This window comes from Nilaparvata lugens, chromosome 10 (genome assembly GCF_014356525.2).
Source record: "Nilaparvata lugens isolate BPH chromosome 10, ASM1435652v1, whole genome shotgun sequence".
In the NCBI taxonomy this organism is placed as follows: Eukaryota; Metazoa; Arthropoda; class Insecta; order Hemiptera; family Delphacidae; genus Nilaparvata; species Nilaparvata lugens.
The window spans coordinates 2,820,442-2,848,304 of NC_052513.1; the positions used below are offsets into that span (position 1 = coordinate 2,820,442).

Here is a 27,863-nt window from a genome sequence, read left to right on the forward strand (position 1 = left end):
TATAGCTTTTTTCTGCAGCCTGAAAACTCTCTCCAAATTCTGACAGGACCCACCCCAAACAACAATGGCATAGCGAATATGTGACATAATTAGGGAATGGAAGACTGCCATTGTCAGTTTGGAATCATTTAACCTTCTAATCTGTCTGAATGCAAAAACACCTGAGGAGATTCTATTACAAAGCTGATCAATATAGTAATCCCATGATAAATACTGGTCTAAAGCTACCCCTAGGAACTTAACAAAAAGCGGCTTGTCAACATTTGTATTATTTACCTGGACATTAATATTATGTGTTGGCCTAGAGTTATTCTTATGTCTAAACTGTAAGTATTGTGATTTCGATTCATTTATTCCAAGCTTAAGTTGTTGAAGGTATTGGGCTATGGCATTTATGTTTAAAAAAGTGTCAATTTCTAAAACATTCACATCTTGTGATCCACAAATGTAGGAAGTGTCGTCAGCATATAATAGAACTCTACCATGTGATATAACCTGTGGTATGTCATTCACATACAAAAGAAACAACAATGGTCCAAGGATACTTCCTTGTGGGACACCTGCATTTACTGATAAACTATCCGATAAATGTTTCATCAACTGCCCATCTTCCACCCTTGAAATCTCAACAACTTGAGACCTATTCAGGAGATAGGACCTGAACCACTCTAGCTCAATACCTCTCACACCCACTTTCTCCAAATTCTTCATCAATATTTCATGGTCCACACAGTCAAAAGCTTTGCTTAAATCCAGGAAAACTCCAACAGTCTTTTTCCCCATGTCCATCATGTCAATTATGTCCTCAAACATAGATGCAATTGCCGTCTTCGTGGATTTATCCTTCTGAAAACCATGCTGCTCCTGCGCCAATATTCCATTCTGCATAAGATGATCAACAAGACGAATTAACATGCATTTTTCAAACACCTTGCCAACAGAATTTCCTAAAGTGATCGGTCTAAAATTGTTTGCCACATTTTTGTCACCACCCTTGTGGATAGGTACTATTTTTGCCTCCTTCAATTTATTGGGGAACACACCATTCTTTAGTGACTCATTAACTAGATAAGTGAGTGGAGTTAATAAGTTCTCCTTACAATACTTGATTACCATTGTCGACATTCCATCCAGACCGGTAGACATTTTTCCCTTCAAACCAATCACAATCCTATCCACCTCTTCTTCTGAAAAAGGAGCAGCTATAAACATGTTAATTGGGTTTGCTTGGTCACCTGGATGAGATGCAGAGGAATTTACACTGTTTAAAGGTAGAGAGTTATTAATCTTTGTGCCAGCCTCCTGAAAAAACTGATTTAAATAGTTTGAGACCTCAGAAGCTCCTGTTAGTACAATTCCCTCATCCGTCACTACTTTTCCTATGTAAATGTTTTCATTTTTTCTTAATGCACCACGCTCCTCATTTATTATCCTCCATACTGAACGATTTAAATTTTTGGACTCTCGTAATGAATCTGCAATAGATTTACACTTAGCTATTTTAACCTCATTTATATAGAACCTCTTCAAATTCATATAGTGTTGCTCCTTTGCATAGTCTCTACTTTCCATCATGCGTTTGTATGCAGCTTTTAAATCATCCCGCAACTTCAAGAGATCATCGGTGATCCATTTATTTTTATGTTCCCTCCACTAACTATGACTTTTTTAATAGGACAGCAAACGTTGTAATGATAATTCAAAGTTTGTGTGAATGCTGAAAATTTTTCATTTAGATTATTTCCACTATAAACATCATCCCATTCTTCCCTAGAAAGATGCACATTTAGACAATTAAGGTTTCCATCACTTACATCTCTCGAGCTTTTTGAGACCACTCGACTTTTCTCTGCAGATCCATACTCATCACTCTGCACCCTTGAAGATTGAAATGTATGGTCTGATAATTCAGAGTTCTTTACTACAACAGTGCTATCTACTATATTTGTTATGATGTTGTCGATAATTGTCCGAGTGTCTCTAGTGATCCTAGTAAATTCACAAACTTTTATTGTGAGGTCATTTTCGGCAAAGAGGTCTCTAAAAGCATCGCTCATTGGGTTCTTTACATGAAGATCAACATTAAAATCTCCTGCTATTACAATTCTATTATACTTCTGTGTTAGGTATTGAAGAGCTGTATCCATCTTGTCATAAAAATCATTCCAATCTCCGTTTGGCGATCTATATACTCCAACAATAGCAGTCCTCTCTTTACCCTTTCCTATAACTACAGATGTAATTTCAAAATTCATTTCAGTTGAAAAACGGCTCAAAAATGACAATTTCTGAGCTCTAATGTTATTCTTTAGCAGTATACAAACGCCTCCACTCCTATGCAGACTTCTACAATAACTAGCACTTATTTTATAGCCTTCAAAACTCAATTGAGAAAGTTCCGCTTCCTTGAGGCCGTGTTCTGAGAATATTACAACATCTGGATTTTCCACTCTTAGAAAGATATTAATTCTATCTACTTTATTGCTAATGTATTGGATGTTCTGGTGCAGAATGATGCAACCCTTTGACACTGTAAAGTCTCGAATTATATGGGCGTCTCTAAAAAATCATTCCCCAAAAAATTATTCGAAATCGGGATACTAGAGCCAAACATACTAGCATCTCCATTCGTGTTGCAATCATTAGTTACTAATTCATGATCTAGTGTTTGTCTTCTTTCACTGGCTTCAATTGAAGGAGAAAAACTATCATCCGAAATTGAAGACAATGATAAATCTATTTCTTTTGAGGATATTGGTCTGTATGTGTGTGTGTGTGTGTGTATGAGTGTATGTGCGTCTGTGTACACGATATCTCACCTCCCAATCAACGGAATAACTTGAAATTTGGAACTTAAGGTCCTTACAATATAAGGATCCGACACGAACAATTTTGATCAAATGCAATCTAAGATGGCGTCTAAAATGGCAAAAATGTTGTCAAAAACAAGGTTTTTCGCGATTTTCTCGAAAACGGCTCCAACGATTTTGATCAAATTCATACATAAAAAAATCATTGATAAGCTCTACCAACTGTCTCAAGTCTCATATCTGTAAAAATTTCAGGAGCTTCGCCTCATCTATGCAAAGTTTCATTTCAGATTTTCAATTATCAGGTTTCAGCTACAATTCAAACAAAAAATTTCAGGTGGAAAAGATTGAGCAAGAAAATCTCTTCAATTAATGTTCAGTATCATATTCACCTAAAATTGAAAATGAGCTCGAAATTCGATAAAATGTGATTATTTAATTGCAAACTGTTGGCAACGGTTGATTCTATTAGATCATTCACTATGAAATGAAGAGATAGCAGACCTCGTGTTTCTCCATCGTTATTGTCCTGTCACCAGCTGGCTCAAATCTTTGAATAGTAGACTTGAGATGCGCGTGAACACTAGCGTCAGGTGATTTTCATAACGGCAAGGAAAGTTGTGTGAGTGCGCCACACCAGATTTTTTTATATTGGTCTTATTAATCAATAAACCTGTATTAGCTACCGTCTTTAGAAGGCATTGACAAGACGGAGAATCGGCAACGTTTTTCTCCTATCTTTCTCCACTGACATTATAACGTGGACCTCACTATAGTAGCATAGTCAGGTCCACGTTATAAAGGCAATATTTGATTGACATTGGTACTATTATCCTTGTATATTCGTATAATCTTCCTATATTGAGGTTCACGTGATAATGGATGATTAACATTAATTGATTTACATTGGTGTTGCTATCGTTGTCTATAACTCGTCAAAGCAGATAGTGCTATCCTTTTCTAGCTCCACAATTTTTCCAGATCGAACAATGTAGAGATTTTACTAACTAACAAAATATTCAGTCTCAATTATGAAAATGTATTATTCAATAAAATTATCTTTTCTAGGCGAGTATAGATTAATTGAAAGAATAAGACTTTGATATTGTCAATACCACTTTTATTTATGGTATTGACAATATCAAAGTCTTATTCTTTCAATTATGGAAAAATACCACAACATCTCATACCATACAATCAAATCAGAGTATAGTTTAATTAATTATTTTAAACAGAAGTGAACAATTAATATTACATCAGATATAACGGTATCAACTATCCTGTATAGAAGGCAGTGGCAAGGCAGAGAATAGACAATGCTATTCTCGAAGATAATATTGAAAATATAAATCTGAGGGTACCATTTTTAAAATTATTTTGTCTCTAATATAATGCCATTATCACTTGATTTACTTATCACTTGCTAATGGCATCAGTAGCTGAACCATGTTGTGACTAAATAATTTTAAAAATTATACTTAGATTTATATTTTCATTTATATTCAAAAAGTAGCCCTAAAGAGTAGAGTAGTGTAATAGTAGTAGTAGGAGGAGGATTTAGGATAAGAAGCCTTGCAGTAAGTTAATGAAATAATAGTTGTGCCTGGAATCACGAGTTGATTAATGAAATTAGGGAAAATGTAGCCAGTTGATTTAAAATTTTCGAACTCATGGAACCACGAAAAATGAAACTATATATTATAGCTAAAATACATGAGCCTTGAAATTTTATTTATCATGACACCAACGTTAGTTGTACTATAAACGAATTATGTTACGAACGGTATCTTTTCTCCATATTTTTTTTCTTTGACAGATAAAAGATATTTATTTCAAAAAAATGCAATTCACAAAATAAAATCTTCTGTACTCAGTTTCAATAAAAACAAAATTTTCTGTTGGGTTGAAAAAGTCTTCATTCAAATTAATACTTTATAATGTAATTTATTTGATTAGAATATTGTAGCGTTTTTTATCTTATTGATGTTTTATATATTGAAAATTTCGATTATTTTAACGAGTAATGCAAATTGTTTTGATAATTTTGCAGGCAAACAAGACACAAACAATAGTTTGTCAACTATTGAACAAGAAACTAACTTCAGGAGTACGAAAAGCGGTATGTATTTTATTGCTGATGCATTTTTTCTAATTCATAATTATTATAAATTCATTAATGACAGGTGCTCCGCAAGAGTCTAATCAAGAACTTGACTTACTGAAAACCTGACGTACTGAAATCTTGAAGAGTTTAAAATAGGCTTATAACCATCCTCAATAATCTAAGAATATAGTCTATATGCAAAATTTCAAGCTAATTAATCAGTCCAGTAGTTCAGACGTGATCAACTTCAAACTTCAAAATCTTTATTTTGCCAAAATACATATTCTATTTAAATAAACTGGTTATCTAGTAATTTGTTAACCTGCCTCGGTGACACCATGGAACAATGCAACAAACATTTACGATAATAAATTCTCCGTCAAAAAATTTGTCCGTCTATTGATAACTCTGACATTTACTATAAAGTTCCATAGATCTCGAATTGAAGATTCGATTCCAATGTGAGAAGAAAAATGTAATATTACACTTGAAATTTGGAACTTAAGGTCCTTACAATATAAGGATCCGACATGAACAATTTCAATCAAATGCAATCCAAGATGGCATCTAGAATGGCAAAAATGTTGTCAAAAACAGGGTTTTTCGCGATTTTCTCGAAAACGGCTCCAACGATTTTGATCAAATTCATACATAAAAAAGTCATTGATAAGCTCTACCAACTGTCTCAAGTCTCATATCTGTAAAAATTTCAGGAGCTTCGCCTCATCTACGCAAAGTTTGATTTCAGATTCTCAATTATCAGGCTTTAGATACAATTCAACCAAAAAATGTCAGGTGGAAAAGATTGAGCAAGAAAATCTCTTCAATTAATGTTCAGTAACATATCCACCTAAATTTTGAAAATAAGCTCGAAATTCGATAAAATGTGATTATTTAATTGCAAACTGTTGGCAACGGTTGATTCTATTAGATCATTTTTGAGCCTGTCACCAGCTGGCTCAAATCTTTGAATAGTAGACTTGAGATGCGCGTGAACACTAGCGTCAGGTGATTAATTTTCATAACGGCAAGGAAAGTTGTGTGAGTGCGCCACACGAGATTTTTTATATTGTTCTTATTAATCAATAAACCTCTATCAGCTACTACCGTCTTTGGAAGGCATTGACAAGACGTAGAATCGGCAACGTTTTTCTTCCATCTTTCTCCACTGCCATTATAACGTGGACCCCACTATAGTAGCATAGTCAGGTCCACGTTATAATGGCAATATTTGATTGACATTGGTTCTATTATCCTTGTATCTTCTTATAATCTTCCTATATTGAGGTTCACGTGATAATGGCAGTATTAATTGATTAACATTGGTGTTGCTATCCTTGTCTATAACTCGTCAAAGCAGATAGTGCTATCCTTTTCTAGCTCCACAATTTTTCCAGATCGAACAATGTAGATATTTTACTAACTAACAAAATATTCAGTCTCAATCATGAAAATGTATTATTCAATAAAATTATTTTTTCTAGGCGAATATAGTTTAATTAATTATTTTAAACAGAAGTGAACAATTAATATTACATCAGATATACCGGTTTCAACTATCCTGTATAGAAGGCAGGGGCAAGGCAGAGAATAGACAATGCTATTCTCGAAGATAAATGAAAATATAAATCTGAAGGTACACTTTTTAAAATTATTTTGTCACGACATGTTTTGGCTATATAATGCCTTTATCACTTGATTTACTTATCACTTGCTAATGGCATTAGTAGCCGAAACATGTCGTGTCAAAATACCGTAATTCAAAAGGGTACTCAGATTTATATTTTCATTTATATTCAAAAAGTAGCCCTAAAGAGTAGTGTAGTAGTAGTAGGAGGATTCAGGATAAGAAGTCTTGCAGTAAGTAAGTTAATGAAATAATAATTGTGCTGGGAAGGTTTGCCTGGAATCACGAGTTGATGAATGAAATTGGGCAAAATGTAGCCAGTTGATTTAAAATTTTCGAACTCATGGAACCACGAAAAATGAAACTATATATTATAACTAAAATATATGAGCCTTGAAATTTCAATTATCATGACACCAACGTTACTTGTACTATAAACTAATAATGTTACGAACAGTATCTTTTCTCCATATTTTTTTTCTTTGGCAGATAAAAGATATTTATTTCGAAAAAAAGGCAATTCACAAAATAAAATCTTCTGTACTCAGTTTCAATAAAAACAAAATTGTTTGTTGGGTTGAAAAAGTCTTCATTCAAATTAATACCGTATAATGTAATTTATTTGATTAGAATATTGTAGCGTTTTTTATCTTATTGATGTTTTATATATTGAAAATTTCGATTATTTTAACGAGTAATGCAAATTGTTTTGATAATTTTGCAGGCAAACAAGACACAAACAATAGTTTGTCAACTATTGAACAAGAAACTAACTTCAGGAGTACGAAAAGCGGTATGTATTTTATTGCTGATGTATTTTTTCTAATTCATAATTATTTATTCATTAATGACAGGTAACCCGTGCTCCGCAAGAGTCTAATCAAGAACTTGACATACTGAAAACCTGACGTACTGAAATCTTGAAGAGTTTAAAATAGGCTTATAACCATCCTCAATAATCTAAGAATATATATGCAAAATTTCAAGCTAATTAATCAGTTTAGTAGTTCAGACGTGATCAACTTCAAACTTCAAAATCTTCATTTTGCCAAAATATAAAATACAAAATCACTTGAAATACTTCAAATCATTAATACAATAATAACTGAAATATTCAGTAGATACATGATCATCAAAATGAATAATACATTGCGATTGAATAAATAGAATTGGCACAGCTATCAGAGCGAACTTGTGCGCTAGCTGTGAGTTCATTTTCGAGATATATATTTTTTTAAACTTTCTTGCAAAACGATAAAACTGCAAACAATAATATTAGTATAAAGAAAATAAAAATATAAAGGCAAACACAAAAATAAGATATCCCATCCGACTACAAACCAAAGCAACAAAATGACCTATCAATAAAACGCCAATATTCTGACAATATGATGATGCTTCATTCTTGAATTACCTATCCTGTACGTGCATAAGCCAGTTCCTCCCTTTATTATATTATAGATTAATCTATAATATCCATCAATCTATCCACTCTCTTAGGGTACAAATACACTGAAAGCGGAGCGGAGCGTGGCGTTGAGGAAATATCATGTTGTAATGAGCTGCAACACACTGGAAGCGACTATTTGCAGAGCGGAACGGAGCGGAATGTGCCGTCAAACTTTGGAACAAACTGGTTCGTTTTTTGGAGCGTCTACAAGCGGAGCGTCAAAGCGCGAGTGCCCTACTAATGTGCATACTAGCATAGACACCTCTAATACAAGGCCGCGGCCTACGATATTGCAACGTCGCAGTGTAGGCCTACAATCTAATACATGATTGGTGAAAAAGATCAGCGGTATTTTTTTAAATCTTTTTCACACCAAATACCAAATCACCAAATCAAGATCAGCTGGTATTTTTACTTTCCTTGCCCTATTACCATAGGTACAGTAAGGAAAGTATTGCTTTCCAAAAAAATTAAGGTACCCCAATTTGTAAATTTCTATACGTTTCAAGGTCCCCTGAGTGCTAAAAAGTGGTTTTTGGGTATTGGTCTGTATGTATGTGTGTGTGTGTGTGTGTGTGTGTGTGTGGTGTGTGTGTGTGTGTGTGTGGTGTGTGTGTGTGTGTGTGTGTGTGTGTGTGTGTGTGTGTGTGTGTGTGTGTGTGTGGTGTGTGTGTGTGTGTGTGTGTGTGTGTGTGTGTGTGTGGTGTGTGTGTGTGGTGTGTGTGTGTATGAGTGTATGTGCGTCTGTGTACACGATATCTCATCTCCCAATTAACCGAATGACTTGAAATTTGGAACTTAAGGTCCTTACACTATAAGTATCCGACACGAACAATTTCGATCCAATGCAATTCAAGATGGCGGCTAAAATGGCGAGAATGTTGTCAAAAACAGGGTTTTCGCGATTTTCTCAAAAACGGCTCCAACGATTTTGATCAAATTTATAGCTGAAATAGTCATTGATAAGCTCTATCAACTGCCACAAGTCTCATATCTGTAAAAGTTTCAGGAGCTCCGCCCCATCTATGCAAAGTTCGATTTTAGTTCCCAATTATCAGGCTTCAGATGAAATTGAAACAAAAAATTTTGAGTGGAAAAGATAAGGCATAAAAATCTCTACAATTAATGTTCAGTAACATTTTCACCTAAAATTGAAAATAAGCACGAAATTCGAGAAAATGTTATTATTTCAATTGCAAACTGTTGGCAACTGTTGATTCCATTAAATGATTCACTATGAAGAGATAGCAGACCTTGTATGTCTCCAGTGTTATTGTCCTGTCACCAGCTGGCTCACATCTTTGTTTATAAGTAGACTTGAGATGCGCGGGAACACTAGCGTCAGGTGATCAATTTTCATAACGGCAAGGAAAGTTGTGTGAGTGCGCCACACCAGATTTTTTTAAATCTTTTTCACCAATCATGTATTAGAATTAGATGGTAGGCCTACACTGCGACGTTGCAATATCGTAGGCCGCGGCCTTGTATTAGAGTGGCTGTGATACTATTGGTCTACTCTTGTACATAATAATGCACTCTTGTTCTACTACATGTTCCTACCATCTAGTACACTAGTATATTTAATGTTTGCCCAAATTCCCCTTTAATGTGTATTATTTGATTATTCAAAAGAGAAAAATCATCTATTGCACTTTGAAATCAGAAGTAAGGCTATTCCAATTGATACCTCCCTCGCGTTCGCTACCTTTCAGCCTGCCGCTCTGCTCTGCTCCGCACGCCACGCATCAACCAAATGAGTGGTTGACCCACCCGCCACCAGGGTGCGCCTCAGTCGCCGCCACCCGTTCCTGCGTTTCTATTGGCCGAGCACCGCCGGCCAATAGCAGCGCAGGTGAACTCGGGGACTGTGAATAAAAGGGGGCTACTCAGCTACCCTCGAGAGCACTTGCTCACTAGCAGCCTTCCACTGAAGAGCCAGAAGAGACCACCAGCCGAGACCACTTTGATAGAATAGTCGACAGTGTATCAGAAACAGTTCAAGACCAAACCCCAAATAACCTCCCATTCTTTACAATGGGGGATATAACAACCGCACTTCAAAATACCAATCCAAAAAAGGCCCCAGGCCTTGATGGTATTTCAGGGAAGGCCATCTTCAATGCGCCACCAGAACTTGCCCAACACCTGCTTGTAATCTTCAATTCCATTCTGAACACCCAACACTTCCCCTCAGAATGGAAAAAGAGCAAATTATTCCTGCTCCTAAAGCAAGGAAAACGCTCCACCCTACCATCCAGCTACAGGCCCATCTCTATACCCTGCTTTTTCTCAAAGCTTTTTGAGAAAATGTTTCTGGAGAAACATATCAGAGATACGCTAGATAGTGTGATTAGGCCAGAGCAGTTTGGATTTCGTGCAAGTTGTTCAACAACTCTGCAACTAATGAAATTCTGCTCTCAATTATCAGACTCTTTCAACAAGAAAGAGCACGTGGCTGCAGTCTTTATAGACTTCAAAGCAGCCTTCGACACTGTGTGGCTGGATGGACTCCTCTATAAACTTTCATCTGTCTTTCCACCCCCAACAGTCAGACTCTTCAAGTCATACCTTACTAATAGGTATTTTCAAGTCCAAATCCGTACCCCTCTTCAATAGCTTCTTCAGCTCTCACCCCATCAACAGCAGGTGTCCCCCAAGGATCTGTGCTTGGTCCTATTCTCTACTCCCTTTTCATCAACGACATGCCAGCTCTACCTTCAGTTCAAACCAGTCTCTTTGCAGACGATACCACTTTCCACTCCAGCAGCATGAGTCTCGAGAGGGCGGCCAGGAATGTTCAAGAGCAGCTGAACCTGCTCACATCCTGGTGTTCATCCTGGAAGGTAGAGATAAATGCAAATAAATGCGTGGCTGTCGCCTTTTCCAGAAAATGTAAACTTCCTCCCACTCTCACAATCCATGGCCACGCCCTGCCATGGTCCCCCACCGTCAAGTATCTAGGTGTTACTCTAGACAGAAACCTTACCTTCAAACAACACATTGACATGAAAATACAACACTGTCGTGTGCTGTTTGGACAATTATACCCCCTTTTTATCACCCCCTCTTTCCCCCTGAAGTTTCGGCTGCTCATATTCACAGCTATCATCAGGGCATACATGACCTATGCCGCCCCTGTCTGGTTCCCATACCTATCGAAGACCAATAGAAAACGACTATTTGGCCTTCAAAACAAACTCATAAGAACCATCTGCAACTTTCACTACACAGTGAACAATAGGCTACTCTATGAATATGTCTCCACTCCCCAACTGATTGACTTCATTCAGCTCACATCAAGAAAACTTCATGACACAGCTTCAACGTCGTGGCGTACATCAGTAAGGCAGATGTACGAGATACCACGACCAGTTCAAACCAAAAAGCCACTCCCTTTTCAACAATGGTGGCCAGACTGATGGTCAGCAACTTGGCGTTAAGGTCACCATTGTAAACAGCTCGTATTCCCCTGAGGTGAACCCATCTCCATCACACTTCTCCCAAAAAAAAAGTGAATTTGGCAAAAAAAAAAAAAAAAAAAAAATTAAATGTACAAATTTATAAATAAATGTCAAATGAACGAATATATACATAAATGAAAAATAGATAAATATTCGAAGATACAAATATATTACAAATATTCAATATTATATTATCCATATTACAAAACTTAATATTACAAAACATATTATATTATATCTTAAAAAAAAAAAAAATTAAATAAAATAAAATAAAATAAAAGCCAAATTCACTTAAGGTCTATTATCTAGGAGCAACCAAAAATTTTCAGTTCTGTTAATTCTATGAGCAGTCATAAGGCAAACCAGCCTAAGGCACTGCCAATTAGGGTGATTCACTCACCCTGTTCCACCCACAGTCAGTCAGTCAGCCGAGACCACTACCAGAGACCACTACCAGCCGAGACCACTACCGAGACCAGGAGCAGAGCAGCGAGCAGGCCAATGAGGGAACCACGGCGAGACTAACCGCAACCTGAGGTGTCTTCCTTGTCTACTACCCAGCCGATGCCTAGGAGGAACCGAGCCGGCCGCCGAACCCAGAAGAGGAGGGCCCTACGTCGGCTTCGCCAGGTGGAGGAGAGGCTGAGGCTGTACACCGCCGCGCCAGCTGCGCCCCAAGACTTAGCGCCCCAGCCTAACAACTGGCGCGCGGTTCTGGATGCGCGGGTTGGGTGCCGAACCGACATCGGAGTGTGTGCAGCGGAAGCCTACGACCCTGCCTGCCGGGGTTTGACCGAAGGCCCCTTCTAAACGAGGAAGTGGTCGAGGAGGTCCTCCCGGCGGAGATTCGGCACGACCTCTGGCTAGTAGATCACCCGGTCAGCCCTCTCCGTAGCCCGGGTAAACCAGAGTGGAGACTGCGAACCATTGACTTGAGCCCCTGCCGGCCTGCTCTCGCACCAGACGGACCTGCCCGGGACCCTCGCGCGGCGTGGTATCGCGCCAGTCGACGACTACTAAACATCTAGCCTGCCTTGGTCCCTTTTAGGGCCACCAGCAACAATCTTGGTCCCTTTTCAGGGCCACCAGCAACAAACTTGGCCCTTTTCAGGGCCACCAAAAGCCAGGTTTTTCAGACAGTGGTAACAAACCCCTCGCTCGACCCGACTGACTAGCCCAATTGATGAACGAGCCACACCTTCCGCCATATCACAATCCATTTCATTCATATTTCTATGAAATATGGTTGCATTAGTGTTGTTAAAAGTCTTTCTTCAGCAGATATTGAATTCCTCCAATTAGTGACTTGTTTTTCAAAATCACGCTTCACTCTCGTCAATATATTTATTATCAAAGGTTGAAGTTGACATTCGCATGTACCTACTCAAAAAATCGGGACTCATGCTTTCTTAACACTTTATTAAACAGATAGTGATATTCACCAAATAGTTGACGAACTAGGCAAATTTCATTAACCCACTTTCTGTCCTAGCAGGCTTATCTAATATCCAATACTTTTAAGTAATTATTCTCACAAAGTGATGTCCAAGCAAACTAAGATAACGCCATTTTCTAGGACCTTGATGCTTGACGCTCAGACGCTTCATGTGTGAACGCTCTGACCACGCCACGCCACGCTCCGCTCTAGAACACCACGCCACGCTCCGCTCCGCTTTCAGTGTATTTATACCCTAATAAGTGAAGTGTAAGCACATGCATTTCAAAATACCGTATATTTCAAATTAACATGAGTGAATACAAACTGTTTAGTAATTATCTCAGTTATTTTTTTATACAAAAACATATGCATGCTTCCCCAATCAGAGAAGGCTATTTCTACAGAGAAGCCTCCTTTTCGGAATAGCCTTCTCTGATTGGTTCTCGTGGAATAAAATTCACGATTAAAATTTAACTGGCTATTGTGGAACCCAACCGTGTCTTTAAATTTGAAATACTTGAGTATTTTTTTTTCAGTTGAGTACTTTGGCATTACATCTGCCGCATCATAATACTAGATTCTCAGCCTATGGAATGTTCTACTTGGATCTGTCAGTTATTTCCACGGTATGAAAATAATGTTTCAATTATTTTTCTCACAATACTATAATTTGGATATAATATTGATATTATTCATCCTCATAATTTGTGAAATACAAACACTTTGATAATACAAACATACTATTAGTATAATGTATTAATTCTAGCAATGTACCTCAGTATTCTAGGTACATCAATTTTATGTGTCAATACTATATTCCCATCTCCTGGGGCCTATAGCATGAGAAAATACAAACTAATAACATTAGTAGCCTAGTTAGAATAAGAAATTACTAAAATATCAGATTGTATTTTCTCATGCAACAGGGCCCTGGTTGCACGTACTATATAGTTCAGGTCTATTAAATTTAACCGTGATTAAATGTCGCACGAGAGCCAATGAGATACTGTAAGCGTATGACGTTTTTAATCAGAGATTGACCTTGGTTAAATTTGAAAGACGCACTTTCAATAGGGATTTTTTACTGTTGATAACAGTAGTAACACATAGGTACTGTGAGAAGCAAATGTCACTTCTGGGTTATTTTATCCATCCCCACATGGGGATGCATTAAGCAAAGTTCTACTGTATTAGTTTTTAGTGAATGAATCATTTTATACCTATCTCCAATCACGCAAACATCTAAAGCTCTCATTTTTACCAAATTCGAAACACCTGCACATGTGGGAGGCTTTGTTTTTGCACAAGCCACATATGATTTCACTCAGTATAATGAGACGTACTTCTCTCAGAATCATGGGGCGTTGTAATGCGTAATAATTTTATATCAAATCAACGGGGAGAATGTCTCCTTTTTATTGGTGTCAGGATCATTTTTATCCGACCTATAGTTATTTTTGAATTGATGATTATGTTCGTCAATGTCGAGATATTTCGAGCAGAAAACATGACATTTTCGATATGCTGGAAACTTTTTGGTTCCAGAAGATAAGTGGGTGGTGAAACCAAGAAAGTTTCTCAGAAATAATTGAAATTATTTTTCAATTGTCAAACGTACTCGGAAGAACATATTTTGGCCTCTTCTGGAGCTTCAAAGTCAAGGATAGCGGCTGAATGGTGGGCCACCATTCATGCTATCAATAGCTGGGATCAACAAAAACAAAATTCAGAACGATTGAAAAATTCAGCAACTGCAAGCCACATGATTATAAATAGTAAAAATGACAACCTCGCCTTGAATAATCCAAGCAGTATTCCAGCTGCTTGCGCTTGAAATAATTCAGTCAAAAGTCTTCTAAATTGTCAGCCTTTAGCATACAATTCAGTACACAATGCATTAACATGCAGTCTCCTAACTTTAAGGGCCGGTTTCCAAGCTCGGGATTTAACTAAGTCCTAGACTTTAAACAGCTGGAGTCAGAAAATTGGTTTTCCAAAACGGGGCGTAGTCGCATTGTCATAGTCACGTTTGAATTAAATTTCGAAAAACTAGAAAATTGAACACAAAATAAAATAAAGAGAAAATAGTGTAACGTTGAGACTAAAATACGATCTTCCGACTATTTTTGACAGTTGAAAAATTAATTTCAATTCTCGCTTTCACCACCCACTTATCTTTCAAAACAAAAAAGTTTCCAGCATGTCGAAAATTTCATGTTTTTTGCTCGAAATGTCTCGACATTGTCGAACATAATCATTAATTAAAAAATAGCTATAGATCGGATAAAAATGAACCAGACACCAATACAAAGGAGACATTCTACCCCGTTAATTTGATATAAAATTATCTACGCATTACGATGCCCCATGATTCTGAGAGAAGTGATATTCAAAAGAAAAACAAATCTTTGCGATGTTTCCAATTTTATCATAGCAGTTAAATTTCCTTTTAATCCTTCACCCCTGGATCTTTTCTAGCACTACTAGGATATCGGGGATGATATTCTACATCCAATTCTGACGTTGAATTGGGAATTTGAGAAAGTTGCAATTTCACACGATTTGGCAACCTTGTAATTTCTTCGGATGGAGAACAAGTCTCAACTTATTTTACACAGACTATAGGACTTAAGTTAACAGTGAAATTTGAAACAAAAAATCTGGTGTGGCGCACTCACACAACTTCCCTTGCCGTCATGAAAATTTATCAGCTGACGCTAGTGTTCCCGCGCATCTAAAGTCTACTATTCAAAGATCTAAGCCAGCTGGTGACAGGACTATAACGCTGGAGACACACGAGGTCTGCTATCTCTTCATAGTGAATGAATTAATAGAATCAACAGTTGCCAACAGTTTGCAATTGAAATAATAACATTTTCTCGAATTTCGAGCTTATATTTCAAATTTTAGGTGAAAATGTTATTGGAGAGATTACTGTTAATTGTAGAGATTCTCATGCTTAATGTTTTCCACTCAAAATTTTTTGTTTAAATTGTATCTGAAGCCTGATAATTGCGAATCTAAAATCAAACTTTGCATAGATGGGGCGGAGCTCCTGAAATTTTTACTGATATGGGACTTGTGGCTGTTGATAGAGCTTAATAATGACTATTTTAGGTATGAATTTGATCAAAATCGTTGGAGCCATTTTCGAGAAAATTGCAAAAAACCCTTTTTTCGACAACATTTTCGCCATTTCAGCCGCCATCTTGAATTGCATTTGATCGAAATTGTTTGTGTCGGATCCTTATAGGGGAAGGCCTTAAGTTCCAAATTTCAAGTCATTCCGTTGATTGGGAGATGAGATATCGTGTACACAGACGCACATACACTCATACACACACACACACACACACACACACACACCACACACAACACACACACACACCAACACACACACACACACACACACACACAACACACACACACACCACACACACACACACACACACACACACACAACACACACACACACCACACACACACCACACACACACACACACACACGCACGCACGCGCGCACGCACGCACGCACACACACGCACGCACACGCGCACGCACGCACGCACACGCGCACGCACGCACGCACGCACGCACACACACACACACACACACACACACACACACACACACACAACACACACACACACGCACGCGCGCACGCGCGCACACACACACACACACACACACACACACACACACACACACACACACACACACACACACACACACACACACACACACACACACACACACAACACACACACACACACACACCACACACACACACACACATACAGACCAATACCCAAAAATCACTTTTTTGGACTCAGGGGACCTTGAAACGTATAGAAATTTACAAATTGGGGTACCTTAATTTTTTTCGGAAAGCAATACTTTCCTTACCTATGGTAATAGGAAAATGTCCTATACCATGGGATATCTTCTAATGCATTCTTTTCGCTAAGGTGTGAAGCTCACACTGGTTGTCATTAAATATGTTCAAAAGATAGGATGATGATTTGGTAAGATTCAATTTTTTAATTTATATTTATGCATCTTTTGAAAGTTTTAATTTTATTTTATAGGTGACTGGTGCGGTTGCTACGTATCTCATCATGATAATTCAGTTTCAAGATGCCAAAGTGATAAAAAAAGCAATTGATAATGTTTAGGGCATTGAACTAATTGGAAATAATTATCAAAGTTTTGCCTTGGGTTGGCAATGGGCATAATGCCTATAGTGAGGTCCACGTTATAATGTCAGTAGAGAAAGATAGGAGAACAACGTAGCCGATTCCCAGCCTTTCCACTACCTTCTATAGAAGATAGCTGATATCGCTACATCTGATGATAAAATATTAACTGTTTATTCTTGTTTGGATTGAATTCAATTATATTGATTTGGAATTTGGAATGTTATTATATTCAAATATATATTTTCATGAAATCCTTGATTTCATGTATCAGTGAATAACTAACTCACCCTGTATTGTAGCGTAACACCTCATATTATAGCACAACACTTGTTAGGTCAACCTCTATCCATAGCCCGAGCATCAACCAAATCTGGGAGATTCGCATTTTTCATGAAATCCATGAATGAAGAAGCATCATGGATTTTTACAAAAATTAAAATTGCTCGAACTCTCCTTGATGAGAGGAACAATGATATGTCATCACATTGGCGAAATTCACTTCTATTCTTGAGTTATAAGCATTTAAAGATGAGTGATTTCTGTGAGTGGAGGTAAGATTACTATATAATGTTTCAGTGAATAACTCACTCTGTATTGTAGCGGAACGTCTCATATTATAATAGCACAATACATGTTAGGTCAACCTCTATCCATAGCCCAAGCATCAACCAAATCTGGGTGGTTTTCATTTTTCATGAAATCCATGAGAGGATCATGGATTTTTACAAAAATGGTCAAAAATTGAAATCGTTCAAACTCTCAGGAATTAACGAGAAAAAATACTCAACTACCTATTATTCATAACTGACCATGTTAATACATGGTTTTTCTCTTTTTTTGTGAATTTTTTTTTTCAAACTACGTGAACTTATGCTCTTTGATGTGAGAAACACGACTCTGGAATCAGATTTGCGAAATTCCTTACAAACATCAAATATGGCCATTTGAAAATTTGCAAATTCTATGTTTGGAGCTGCATAGCTCAACCTGTATAGCTGGGGGTGCCAAATTTGCCTCCGACATTTCTCTGGTCAAGCTTTATCTATGGAGCGGATTTCAGCCAAATCTGAGATACTTTTTGTTACAGTGTGTTTTACGATGGGTGGAAGTCCATGGTTTTTATAAACTTTTTGTGAAAAATAAAAATAGCTCATACTTCACGATCTTATGGTCGCGGAAAACGCGAATCTGGAATCATATTTGCAAAATTCTTTACCGTTCAGGAGATATGATCATTTGACAATTTTATGTTTGCAGCTTCATAACTCAACCTGTATAATAGCTGAGGTTGCCAAATTTGGCTACAACATTTCTCAGGTCAAGCTTCATCCATGGTGCAAATTTCAGCCAAATCTGAGATACTTTTTGTTACAGTGTGTTTCACGATGGGCCATGGTTAATCAACTTTTTCTGAAAAATAAAAATCGCTCATACTTTGTGATCTTATGTTCTTTGATGCGAGAAACACGAATCTGGAATCAGATTTGCATAATTCCTTACCTGTGTAAATAATTCTCCTACAAGAGGTAAGGCGTGTTTGGACAATATTGCGGCGAATCTACAGCCTGGCTCTTATAAAGTCAGTATGTTGGAGGAGGGCGTATTGTCCCACCACGCTGGAATATGGTTAGATCTTTCCATTAAAAATCGCTCAAACTTCGTAATCTTATGGTCTTTGATGCGAGAAACACGAATCTGTAATCAGATTTGCAGAATTCCTTACCGTTCAGGAGATATGACCATTTGAAAATTCTATGTTTGCGGCTTCATTACTCACCCTGTTTAGTAGCTTGGGGTGCCAAATTTGGCTCCTACATTTCCCAGGTCAAGCTTCATATATGGGAAATTTCAGCCAAATCTGAGATGCTTTTTGATCCACGAAGTCCATGATTTTCATCAATTTTTTGTGAAGAATAAAAATCGCTCCAACTTCTTGATCTTATGCTCTTTGATGTCCATAAGTCCATGGTTTTCATCAATTTTTTTGTGAAAAATAAAGAAAGCTTAAGATTCGTTTATAAATCATGAGAAATTTGAATTTCCCGCTCAAATAAATCATGAGAAATTTGAATTTTCCGCTCATAAGAAAAATTTTCCCGCTCTAGTTAGCTCATTTGCATATTAGAAATGACCAGGTTTCTACCAGGGCATCAGAAACATGCAAGAGAACACAAACTAGATCAGTGTTGCGGGTTGCCTATGCTTGCATTGGAAGGCATTGAAAAAACCCTGCTACCTCTTCAAGTGTTCTGAATCCCTGGTACAGAATTAAAACCAACTAAAATACTACCAGGGCAACAGAAACATGCAAGAGGTACTGACTGATTTGAGCGGGAAATTCAAATTTCTCAGGATTTTTGTGACTACTGAGCTCATTTGTATCTGATGAGAATTAGAACAGCACAGCAGAAAAAAGCAACAGGTAACAGATTCATTTTTCATGAATCCAAAAATTAATTAAAATCGCTAAAACTCTCAGCAATGATATTAATATTTGACGAGAGAAACAATATAATAATGTCATCACATTGGCAAAATTCCTTACCGTTCAGAAGATATGATCAAATTTCAGCCAAATCTGAGATACTTTTTGTCTCAGTGTGGTTCAATCAAAATCGATCAAACTCTGTGATCTCTTGGTCTTTGATGCGAAAAACATGAATCGGCAATCATATTTGCAAAATTCATTATCGTTCAGGAGATATGATCAAATTTCAGCCAAATCTGAGATACTTTTTGTTTCAGTGTTTCACGATGTGTTCAGACCATGATTACAATCAATATTGTAATTTTATATTTAAAATATATTCAATATTGAAATTGTAATTTTTTTTGTCTGTTTCCAGAATTCAAATGACGTAAATTATCTTGGAAACTCCGAAAGGATGGTCGGACTTGTTTGATTTTGGTACCAAATTAAAGTCTTACATTTGATGTAATTGAAAATAAAGACACATTATCAATGGAACTGAACACATATAGTATTTAATGTGTGTAAGCATTAATTGGTAATGCATCAGTTACCACTTGCTATGTTTTCACTTCCTGTTACATTTCTGAAATACAAATAAGCTCAGTAGTCACATAAATCTTGAGAAATTAAAACTTCCAGCTCAAATAGTATAAATCATGAGAAATTTGAATTTCCTGCTGAAATAGTATAAATCATGAGAAATTTGAATCTCCCGCTCAAAAAGTATAAATCATGAGAAATTTGAATTTCCCGCTAATCATGAGAAATTTGAACTTCTTGAAAATTTGTGAAGAATAAAAATCGCTCCAACTTCTTGATCTTATGCTCTTTGATGTCCATAAGTCCATGGTTTTCATCAATTTTTTTGTGAAAAATAAAGAAAGCTTAAGATTCGTTTATAAATCATGAGAAATTTGAATTTCCCGCTCAAATAGTAATCATGAGAAATTTGAATTTCCCGCTTATCATTAGAAATTTGAATTTCCCGCTCAAATAGTATAAATCATGAGAAATTTGAATTTCCCGCTCAAATAGTATAAATCATGTGAAATTTGAATTTCCCGCTAATCATAAGAAATTTGAATTTCCCGCTCAAATAGTAGCTCATTTGCATAGTAGAAATGACCAGATTTCTACCAGGGCATCAGAAACATGCAAGAGGTACACAAACTAGATCAGTGTTGCGGGTTGCCTATGCTTGCATTGAAGGCGTTGAAAAAACCCTGCTACCTCTTCAAGTGTTCTGAATCCCTGATACAGAATTAAAACCAACTAGAGTACTACCAGGGCAACAGAAACATGCAAGAGGTACTGACTGATTTGAGCGGGAAATTCAAATTTCTCAGGATTTTTGTGACTACTGAGCTCATTTGTATTGGATGAGAATTAGAACAGCACAGCTGAAAAAAGCAACAGGTAACAGATTCATTTTTCATGAATCCAAAAATTAATTAAAATCGCTAAAACTCTCAGCAATGATATAATTAATATTTGACGAGAGAAACAATATAATGTCATCACATTGGCGAAATTCCTCACCATTCATTAGATATGGCCGTTTGAAAATTTGCAAATTTCATGTTTGAAGCTGCATAACTCATCCTGTATAGTAGCTGGAAATGCCAAATTTGGCTATGACATATTTTCTCAGGTCAAATTTCAGCCAAATCTGATATATTTTTGTTTCAGTGTGTTTCACGTAGTCCATGGGTAGTCATGGGTACAGTAACTATATTACCCACAGTATGGACATTGACTGTCACGCTTCTGATTGGTTAGCTCGGTCACATGGTACAAATCCGCCATTAAGATTCCAAACAAACTTCTAAGTCATATCTTATGGCATTAGAAATTTGGAACTTACCACTTCTTTTACCGATTGTAAATATATTTTGAACTCACGATGAGTTTGATATAGCATTTTCGAAGGGAAATTGATTATACTTTATTATAGGCAATAAAGAAAATTTTAAAAACACTAATAAAGCTTGAAACATTAATTTTCCTTCCTTCGGACTCACCACAGACCACTTCTAGTGCTTTCGCAGACAACTTATTGGGAACCAGTGATTCCTCATCCAATTTATCAAGTCAATCAAGTCAATAAACTTGGGGTCTTATCAAGTCAATAAATGTAAGGGATTCAATGAAATTAAAACTAATTAAACAGCCATATAACACTTTATTAAAAAACAAGTTTAAGATTATAGAAATAAGTTGAATGAATTGATCAATATCACTAAAACAAATTATTATAAAAATAAATTAGAGGAACACAAAAACAATAGTAATAAATTATGGAATGTTATGAGGGAAATTATTGGTAAAAATGCTGACAAAGGAAATAATATCAAAATTTACCCCAATAAATTAAACAATTTTTTCGCAAATGTAGGTAGAGAATATGCTAGTAAAATTCCGGCTATAAATGTAGATTGTGATGAAATATACAACGACCACTTCCCATTAATAAACGAACATTTTACCCTGAATCCTGTTACTAGTGATGAGATTAAATGTATTATAAAAAATTTGAAGAATTCAGCTAGCCCCGTACTAGACCATATCAATAATATTACAATAAAGAAAATATCTACTTGTATTGCAGAACCTTTATGTTTCATCATTAATAAATGCTTTGAGGCTGGTAAATTCCCGATTTGCTTCAAGACAGTCGGAATTAAACCGCTTTTCAAGTCAGGTAACGTTGATCTTCCGGAGAATTATAGACCCATAAGTTTAATCAGTAATCTAGCAAAAATAATGGAGTAAGCAATCAAAACTAGATTGCTGGGTTTTATAAACAATCACAACATAATTCATAGGGATCAATATGGCTTCCAAAGTAACAAAAATACTGAGGATGCTCTGGCCGCCTTTACAAATGAAGTTTCTGAAGCCATGTCTTCCAATAACAACAAATGCCTAGCTATAATGATTGACTTGGCAAAAGCCTATGATACCATACCCCACAATAAATTAGGTACTAAAAAAATTGGAGAGGTACGGGATTAGAGGACTCCACCTTGAATTATTTAAGAATTATTTAAGTGATCGGACACAATTAATATCTGATAACAACAGTTGCAAATCAAATACTACAAAACTTAACGACTTTGGATTACCACAAGGTACCGTCTTGTTCCCGATTTTATTTTTACTTTATATCAACGACATCTTTAAACTTAATATTGATAGTTCGATAATAATTTCCTTTGCTGACGATACGGCTGTAATAGTTAAGGACCGCTCACGGTTAGAGACGTACTCGAGAGCAGAAAGAGTAATATCCATTGTTAAACAATGGCTTGATATTAATACATTGAGTATAAATACATCAAAAACTAAATATATTACATTTTCTCCTACAATAGTTGGTCAACCAAATGATGCTATGAATTTAAAAATACATACAAATTGTGATTTTGAGAAATGGAAGGATTGTGCATGCCCTCAACTAAAAAATGAAAAATCTATAAAGTATCTGGGCATCATGGTTGATTGTAACCTTAAGTGGGAGCCTCATATAGAATATATCTGTAAACGCTTAAAATTTATTTCCTTTATCTTGTATAAAGTCCGTAAAATATTAGACATTAAATTACTTAGGGTCCTTTACTTTGCCTATGTTCAATCGGTGCTGCAATATGGGTTAGTGGTATGGGGAGGAGCGTATGATGTTTTCATGAATAAAATTTTTACATTTCAAAAAATGATAATAAAAGCAATTCTTAATAAGCCAAGGGCTTTTTCTAGTAGTGAAACATTTGCCGAATTTAAAGTGATGACAGTACGTCAAATTTATATAAAGAAACTTCTCTACTATGCATGGATGAGGAAGGATGAATTTACAGTGAATAATAACGTTTCTATGTATAACCTGAGAGTTACATCTCATAACATTTATGATATTAACTATTCAGATTTGACAATAGTGCGAAGACAATTGGGGTATCTTAGCTCAAAAATAATAAATATCATGCCAAATGCAAATACAAATATCATGCCAATGTCAGAATCTCTTTCTAATAGGGGTAGACAGAGGATAGAACAGATAAATAAGTGGGTGATACAAAAATTTTTTTTCGACATCAGTCTAATATTATAATAATATTATTACTAGTAATTTGTTGTTAACTTCGATTTTTTGTAGCTTTGATTATTAGTAAATAAATTTTTATATTGTCTAAACAGCTGATACTCTCACTCAGCGGTCAGGGGTTTCCCTTGCTGGGTGGTGCCATGTAATTTTAATTCATTTGTAAAATAGCATAATATTATAATCTAGAATATTTCTTTTGTGAGTTTTTATTTTGTATTTTGTTTTTATGGGCAATAAAGATGTTTGAAAAAAATATATATTGGATCGAACTTCAAATAATCCAATTTCAAAATACTTTATGCGGCTCAATTAAATATAACATTTTATGAAATTTTTAACCGTGATTAAGTGCTGATTAAGTAGTACGTTTTGACTTCTATTATTGATTCTCTTCAGTACTGAGTACCCTATCCATAACATGTTCAATAATTGGTCAATAGTTATTGATATAATATGGATTTAGAGTTGCATTACCACGAGCTTAAGATTTGAAATATTACTAAATATGAATAATAATGGTAATGTGTTTTCTTTTTCAATTGCTTATATGTTTATTAAAATCATCAAGTAGAACTATGGCTAGAACAATTGGCTTTTCCACAGTTTATATCCAATGATGTGTTTAAAATATTTTTGTCAGAATTATTAGCTGTCAACTAATAAAACAAAATATTTGAATGTTATGGAATCTATTGTGATGAGAATTCCATGATATTTCCACAAATAGATATGAGAACTTCATTATTCTTTGTCAATAGAAAAATAGTTATTTGTGCAACTAGTGCGCAAAGTGACAGTTTGCTGCACCGAAAGAAACGTTTACGCCCGAGCCGTAGGCGAGGGCGGAATGGTTTCTTGAGTGCAGCAGAGGAACTTTGCGCACGTATTTCACATTAAGTTTTTCCTACAGTTACCATTGAATATGAAAAGTGGGTAATTATGGGTAAAATTGCCTGAAATCCATCAAATGTTTTTCTGTGTAATTTTATTATTGATAAAAACCTTAATCCTAAAATCCTAAAGACCTCGTTGTCCTTGGTTATAATATATAATGAATAATAATTAGCGCGTTGTGCTTCGTTGCACCTCTGCTCACTATAGCAGCCACAGCAGTCACTGTTACCAACTTCATTTTGATTTTGCTGCACTGTTGCTCCATATAACCTACTAAGTATTTTGCGTTGCCATGTTGCAAATCTGGAGTGCAGAAAAATTTTTCCCGCACTAGAGCGGAAAAGTGATTCTTTGCGTTCTGTAATCAGTGCAGCAATGGCCACTTTTCAACGTAACTGTAGGAAAAAATTATTACAATATCATTACATTACTTCAAAAGCTTTTTGGAGATTCAGCATTCAGGTTACGTTACCTACCTTTCATTTTTACTCGCTATTATCTACAAATTACTATTTCAAGTTCAAAAACTATATTGGGAATATAGAAAAAACATTAAAGAAATTATATCGAAGTTAATATTCACAAAAATATGCTTTAATAAGTAAAGGCAAGCGATTTTACTTATAATCGCCTATAAGCTCCATTGTAAAATTCGAATATTTGAAATCTTCATGGCGACGGCGGGAAAAAAAATTCCAATGGCCATACTGTGGGTAATATAGTTACTGTAGTCATGGGTAGTCCATGGGTGGTCATGGGTAGTCCATGATTTTTATCAACTTTTTGTGAAAAATAAAAATCGAACAAAATTCGTGATCTCATGTTCTTTGATGCGAGAAACACGAATTTAGAATCCAATTTACAAAATTCCTTACCGTACAGGAGATATGACCATTTGAAAGTTTTATGTTTGCAGCTTCATAACTCACTCTGTATTTGTTACTCTGGGGGTAACAAATTTGGCTCCTACATTTCTTAGGTCAGTCAAGCTTCATTTATGATGCAAATTTCAACCAAATCTGTGATACTTTTTGTTCCAGTGTGTCCATGTGATGGGTAGTCCATGGTTTTTTTCGACTTTTTGTGGAGATTAAAAATCGCTCAAACTTCGTGTTCTTAAGTTCTTTGATGCGAGAAACACGAATCTCACCCTGTTTAGTAGCTTGGGGTGCCAAATTTGGCTCCGAGATTTCTCTGGTCAAGCTTCAGCTATGCTGCAAATTTCAGACAAATCTGAGATACTTTTTGTTTCAGTGTGTTTCACGATGGGTAGTCCATGGTTTTTATCAATTCCTTGTGAGAAATAAAAATCGCTTCAACTTCGTGATCTTATGGTCTTTGATGCGAGAAACACAAATCTGGAATTATATTTGCAAGATTCCTTACCGTTCAGGAGATATGACCATTTGAAAATTTCATGTTTGCAGCTCTATAATTCACCCTATATAGTAGCTTGGGGTGCCAAATTTGGCTACAAAACTTCTCAGTTCGAGCTCCATCTATGATGCAAATTTCAGCCAAATCTGATATACTTTTTGTTTGAGATTGTTCCACGATGGTAGTAATCTGGGATACTTTTTTCTACTATTTCATGTTTATATTATTTTGTCCATGGTTTTTCTCATTTTTTGTGAAAAATAAAAATCGCCTAAACTTCATGATCTTATGGTCTTTGATGCGAGAAACACGAATCTGGAATCCGATTTGCAAAATTCCTTACCGTTCAAGAGATATGACCATTTGAAAATATTATGTTTGTTGCTTCATTACTCAATCTGTATAGTAGCTGGGGGTGCCTAATTTGGCTTCGACATTTCTCAGGTCAAGCTTCATTTATGATGCAAATTTCAGCCAAATCTGGAAAAAATGTGTGAAACTGTAGAAAAATGTTTGGAAAATGTATCTCAGATTTGGCTGAAATTTGCACCATAGAAAAAGCTTGACCTGAGAAATGTCAGAGCCTAACTTGGCATCCCCTGCTATTATACAGAGTGAGCCATGCAGCTTCAAACATAAAATATGCAAATTTTCAAACGGCCCTATTTAATGAGCGGTAAGGAATTTTGCAAATCGGATTCCAGATTCGTGTTTCTCGCATCAAAGAGCATGAGGTCATGTAGTTTGAGCGATTTTTTTTTCACCAAAATATAAGAAAAAACATGGACTAGTATAAACATGAAATAGTAGAAAAAAGGATCCCAGATTTGGCTGAAATTTGCACCATAGAAGAAGCTCTACCTGAGAAAAGTTGGAGCTCAATTTGGCACCCTCCTCAACTATACAGGATGAGATATGCATCTCCAAAAATAAAATTTGCTAATTTTCAAATGTCCATATTTGATGAACGGTAAGGATTTTTGCAAATCGGATTCCAGATTCGTGTTTCGCATCAAAGTGCATAAGGTCAAGAAGTTTGAGCGATTTTTATTTTTCACAAAAAAATACTCTCAGGAACGACAGTACTTGTCGAGAGGAACACTAATATTTCATCACACTGGCGAAATTCTTTTCAATTCTTGAGTTATACGCATTTGAAGATAAGTGATTTCTATAATCTGTGAGTGGGGGAAAGATTCTATGTTTCAGTGAATAACTCACCCTGTATTGTAGCGAAACGTCTCAGATTATAGCGCAACACTTGTTGTACAACCTCTAAAGCTGCGTTTACACCAAAGTTATTAGCAAAATGTTAATAACTTAATCATTATAGATTCTATTAGATTGGACGGAACTTGACAAACACATATGTTCATCATGTGTTTGATAAGTTATGCTCAATCTAATAGCTTTGGTGTAAACGCAGCTTAACCATAGCCCCGAGTATCAAACAAATCTGGGAGATTTGCATTTTTCATGAAATCAATCATTGATTTTGACAAAAATTTAAATCGCTCAAACTCTCAGGAATGATTGTACTCAACGAGAAAAAAGTACTCAATTTTTTCATGTAATCCATGAATTAAACATCAGGAGTTAACATTTCAGGAATGATAGTAACGTTTTTATCATAATGCCTGAGTTTGTCTCTTCAAGAGTCATCATTTGGTACCAAAATCAACCAAATCTGACCATCCGTTCATATATATTGAATTTTGTTCATTAATTATTTTGTTCAATGAATTTATTTCATGATATTCAATGATTAAGATAGATCATTTACATTCGTTTCACTATCAGCATCTGTTGATTTGGGGTAATTTATGACGAATGCCGCCAGTGTGAAGTGAATTACCTTAGAGAAAATATAGCAAATGCTATAGTTTCTCCATGATACAACTAAAAAGTAAATAAATTCACAAACAGGA

General features: G+C 36.0%; 1 protein-coding gene across 1 annotated transcript in view; it reads left to right on the forward strand.

Annotated features, from left to right (window-relative positions):
* LOC120353226 (gustatory receptor 68a-like) overlaps positions 1 to 17,236 on the forward strand; it is a 28,191-nt gene extending 10,955 nt beyond the window's left edge. The window contains exons 3-5 of the mRNA XM_039436096.1: positions 4,861 to 4,929; positions 13,427 to 13,516; positions 16,979 to 17,236. Coding sequence (XP_039292030.1) covers positions 4,861 to 4,929; positions 13,427 to 13,516; positions 16,979 to 17,065 — 246 coding nt within the window. The 3' untranslated portion in view covers positions 17,066 to 17,236. The remainder of the gene's footprint in view (positions 1 to 4,860; positions 4,930 to 13,426; positions 13,517 to 16,978) is intronic.
* The last annotated feature ends 10,627 nt before the right edge of the window (positions 17,237 to 27,863 follow it).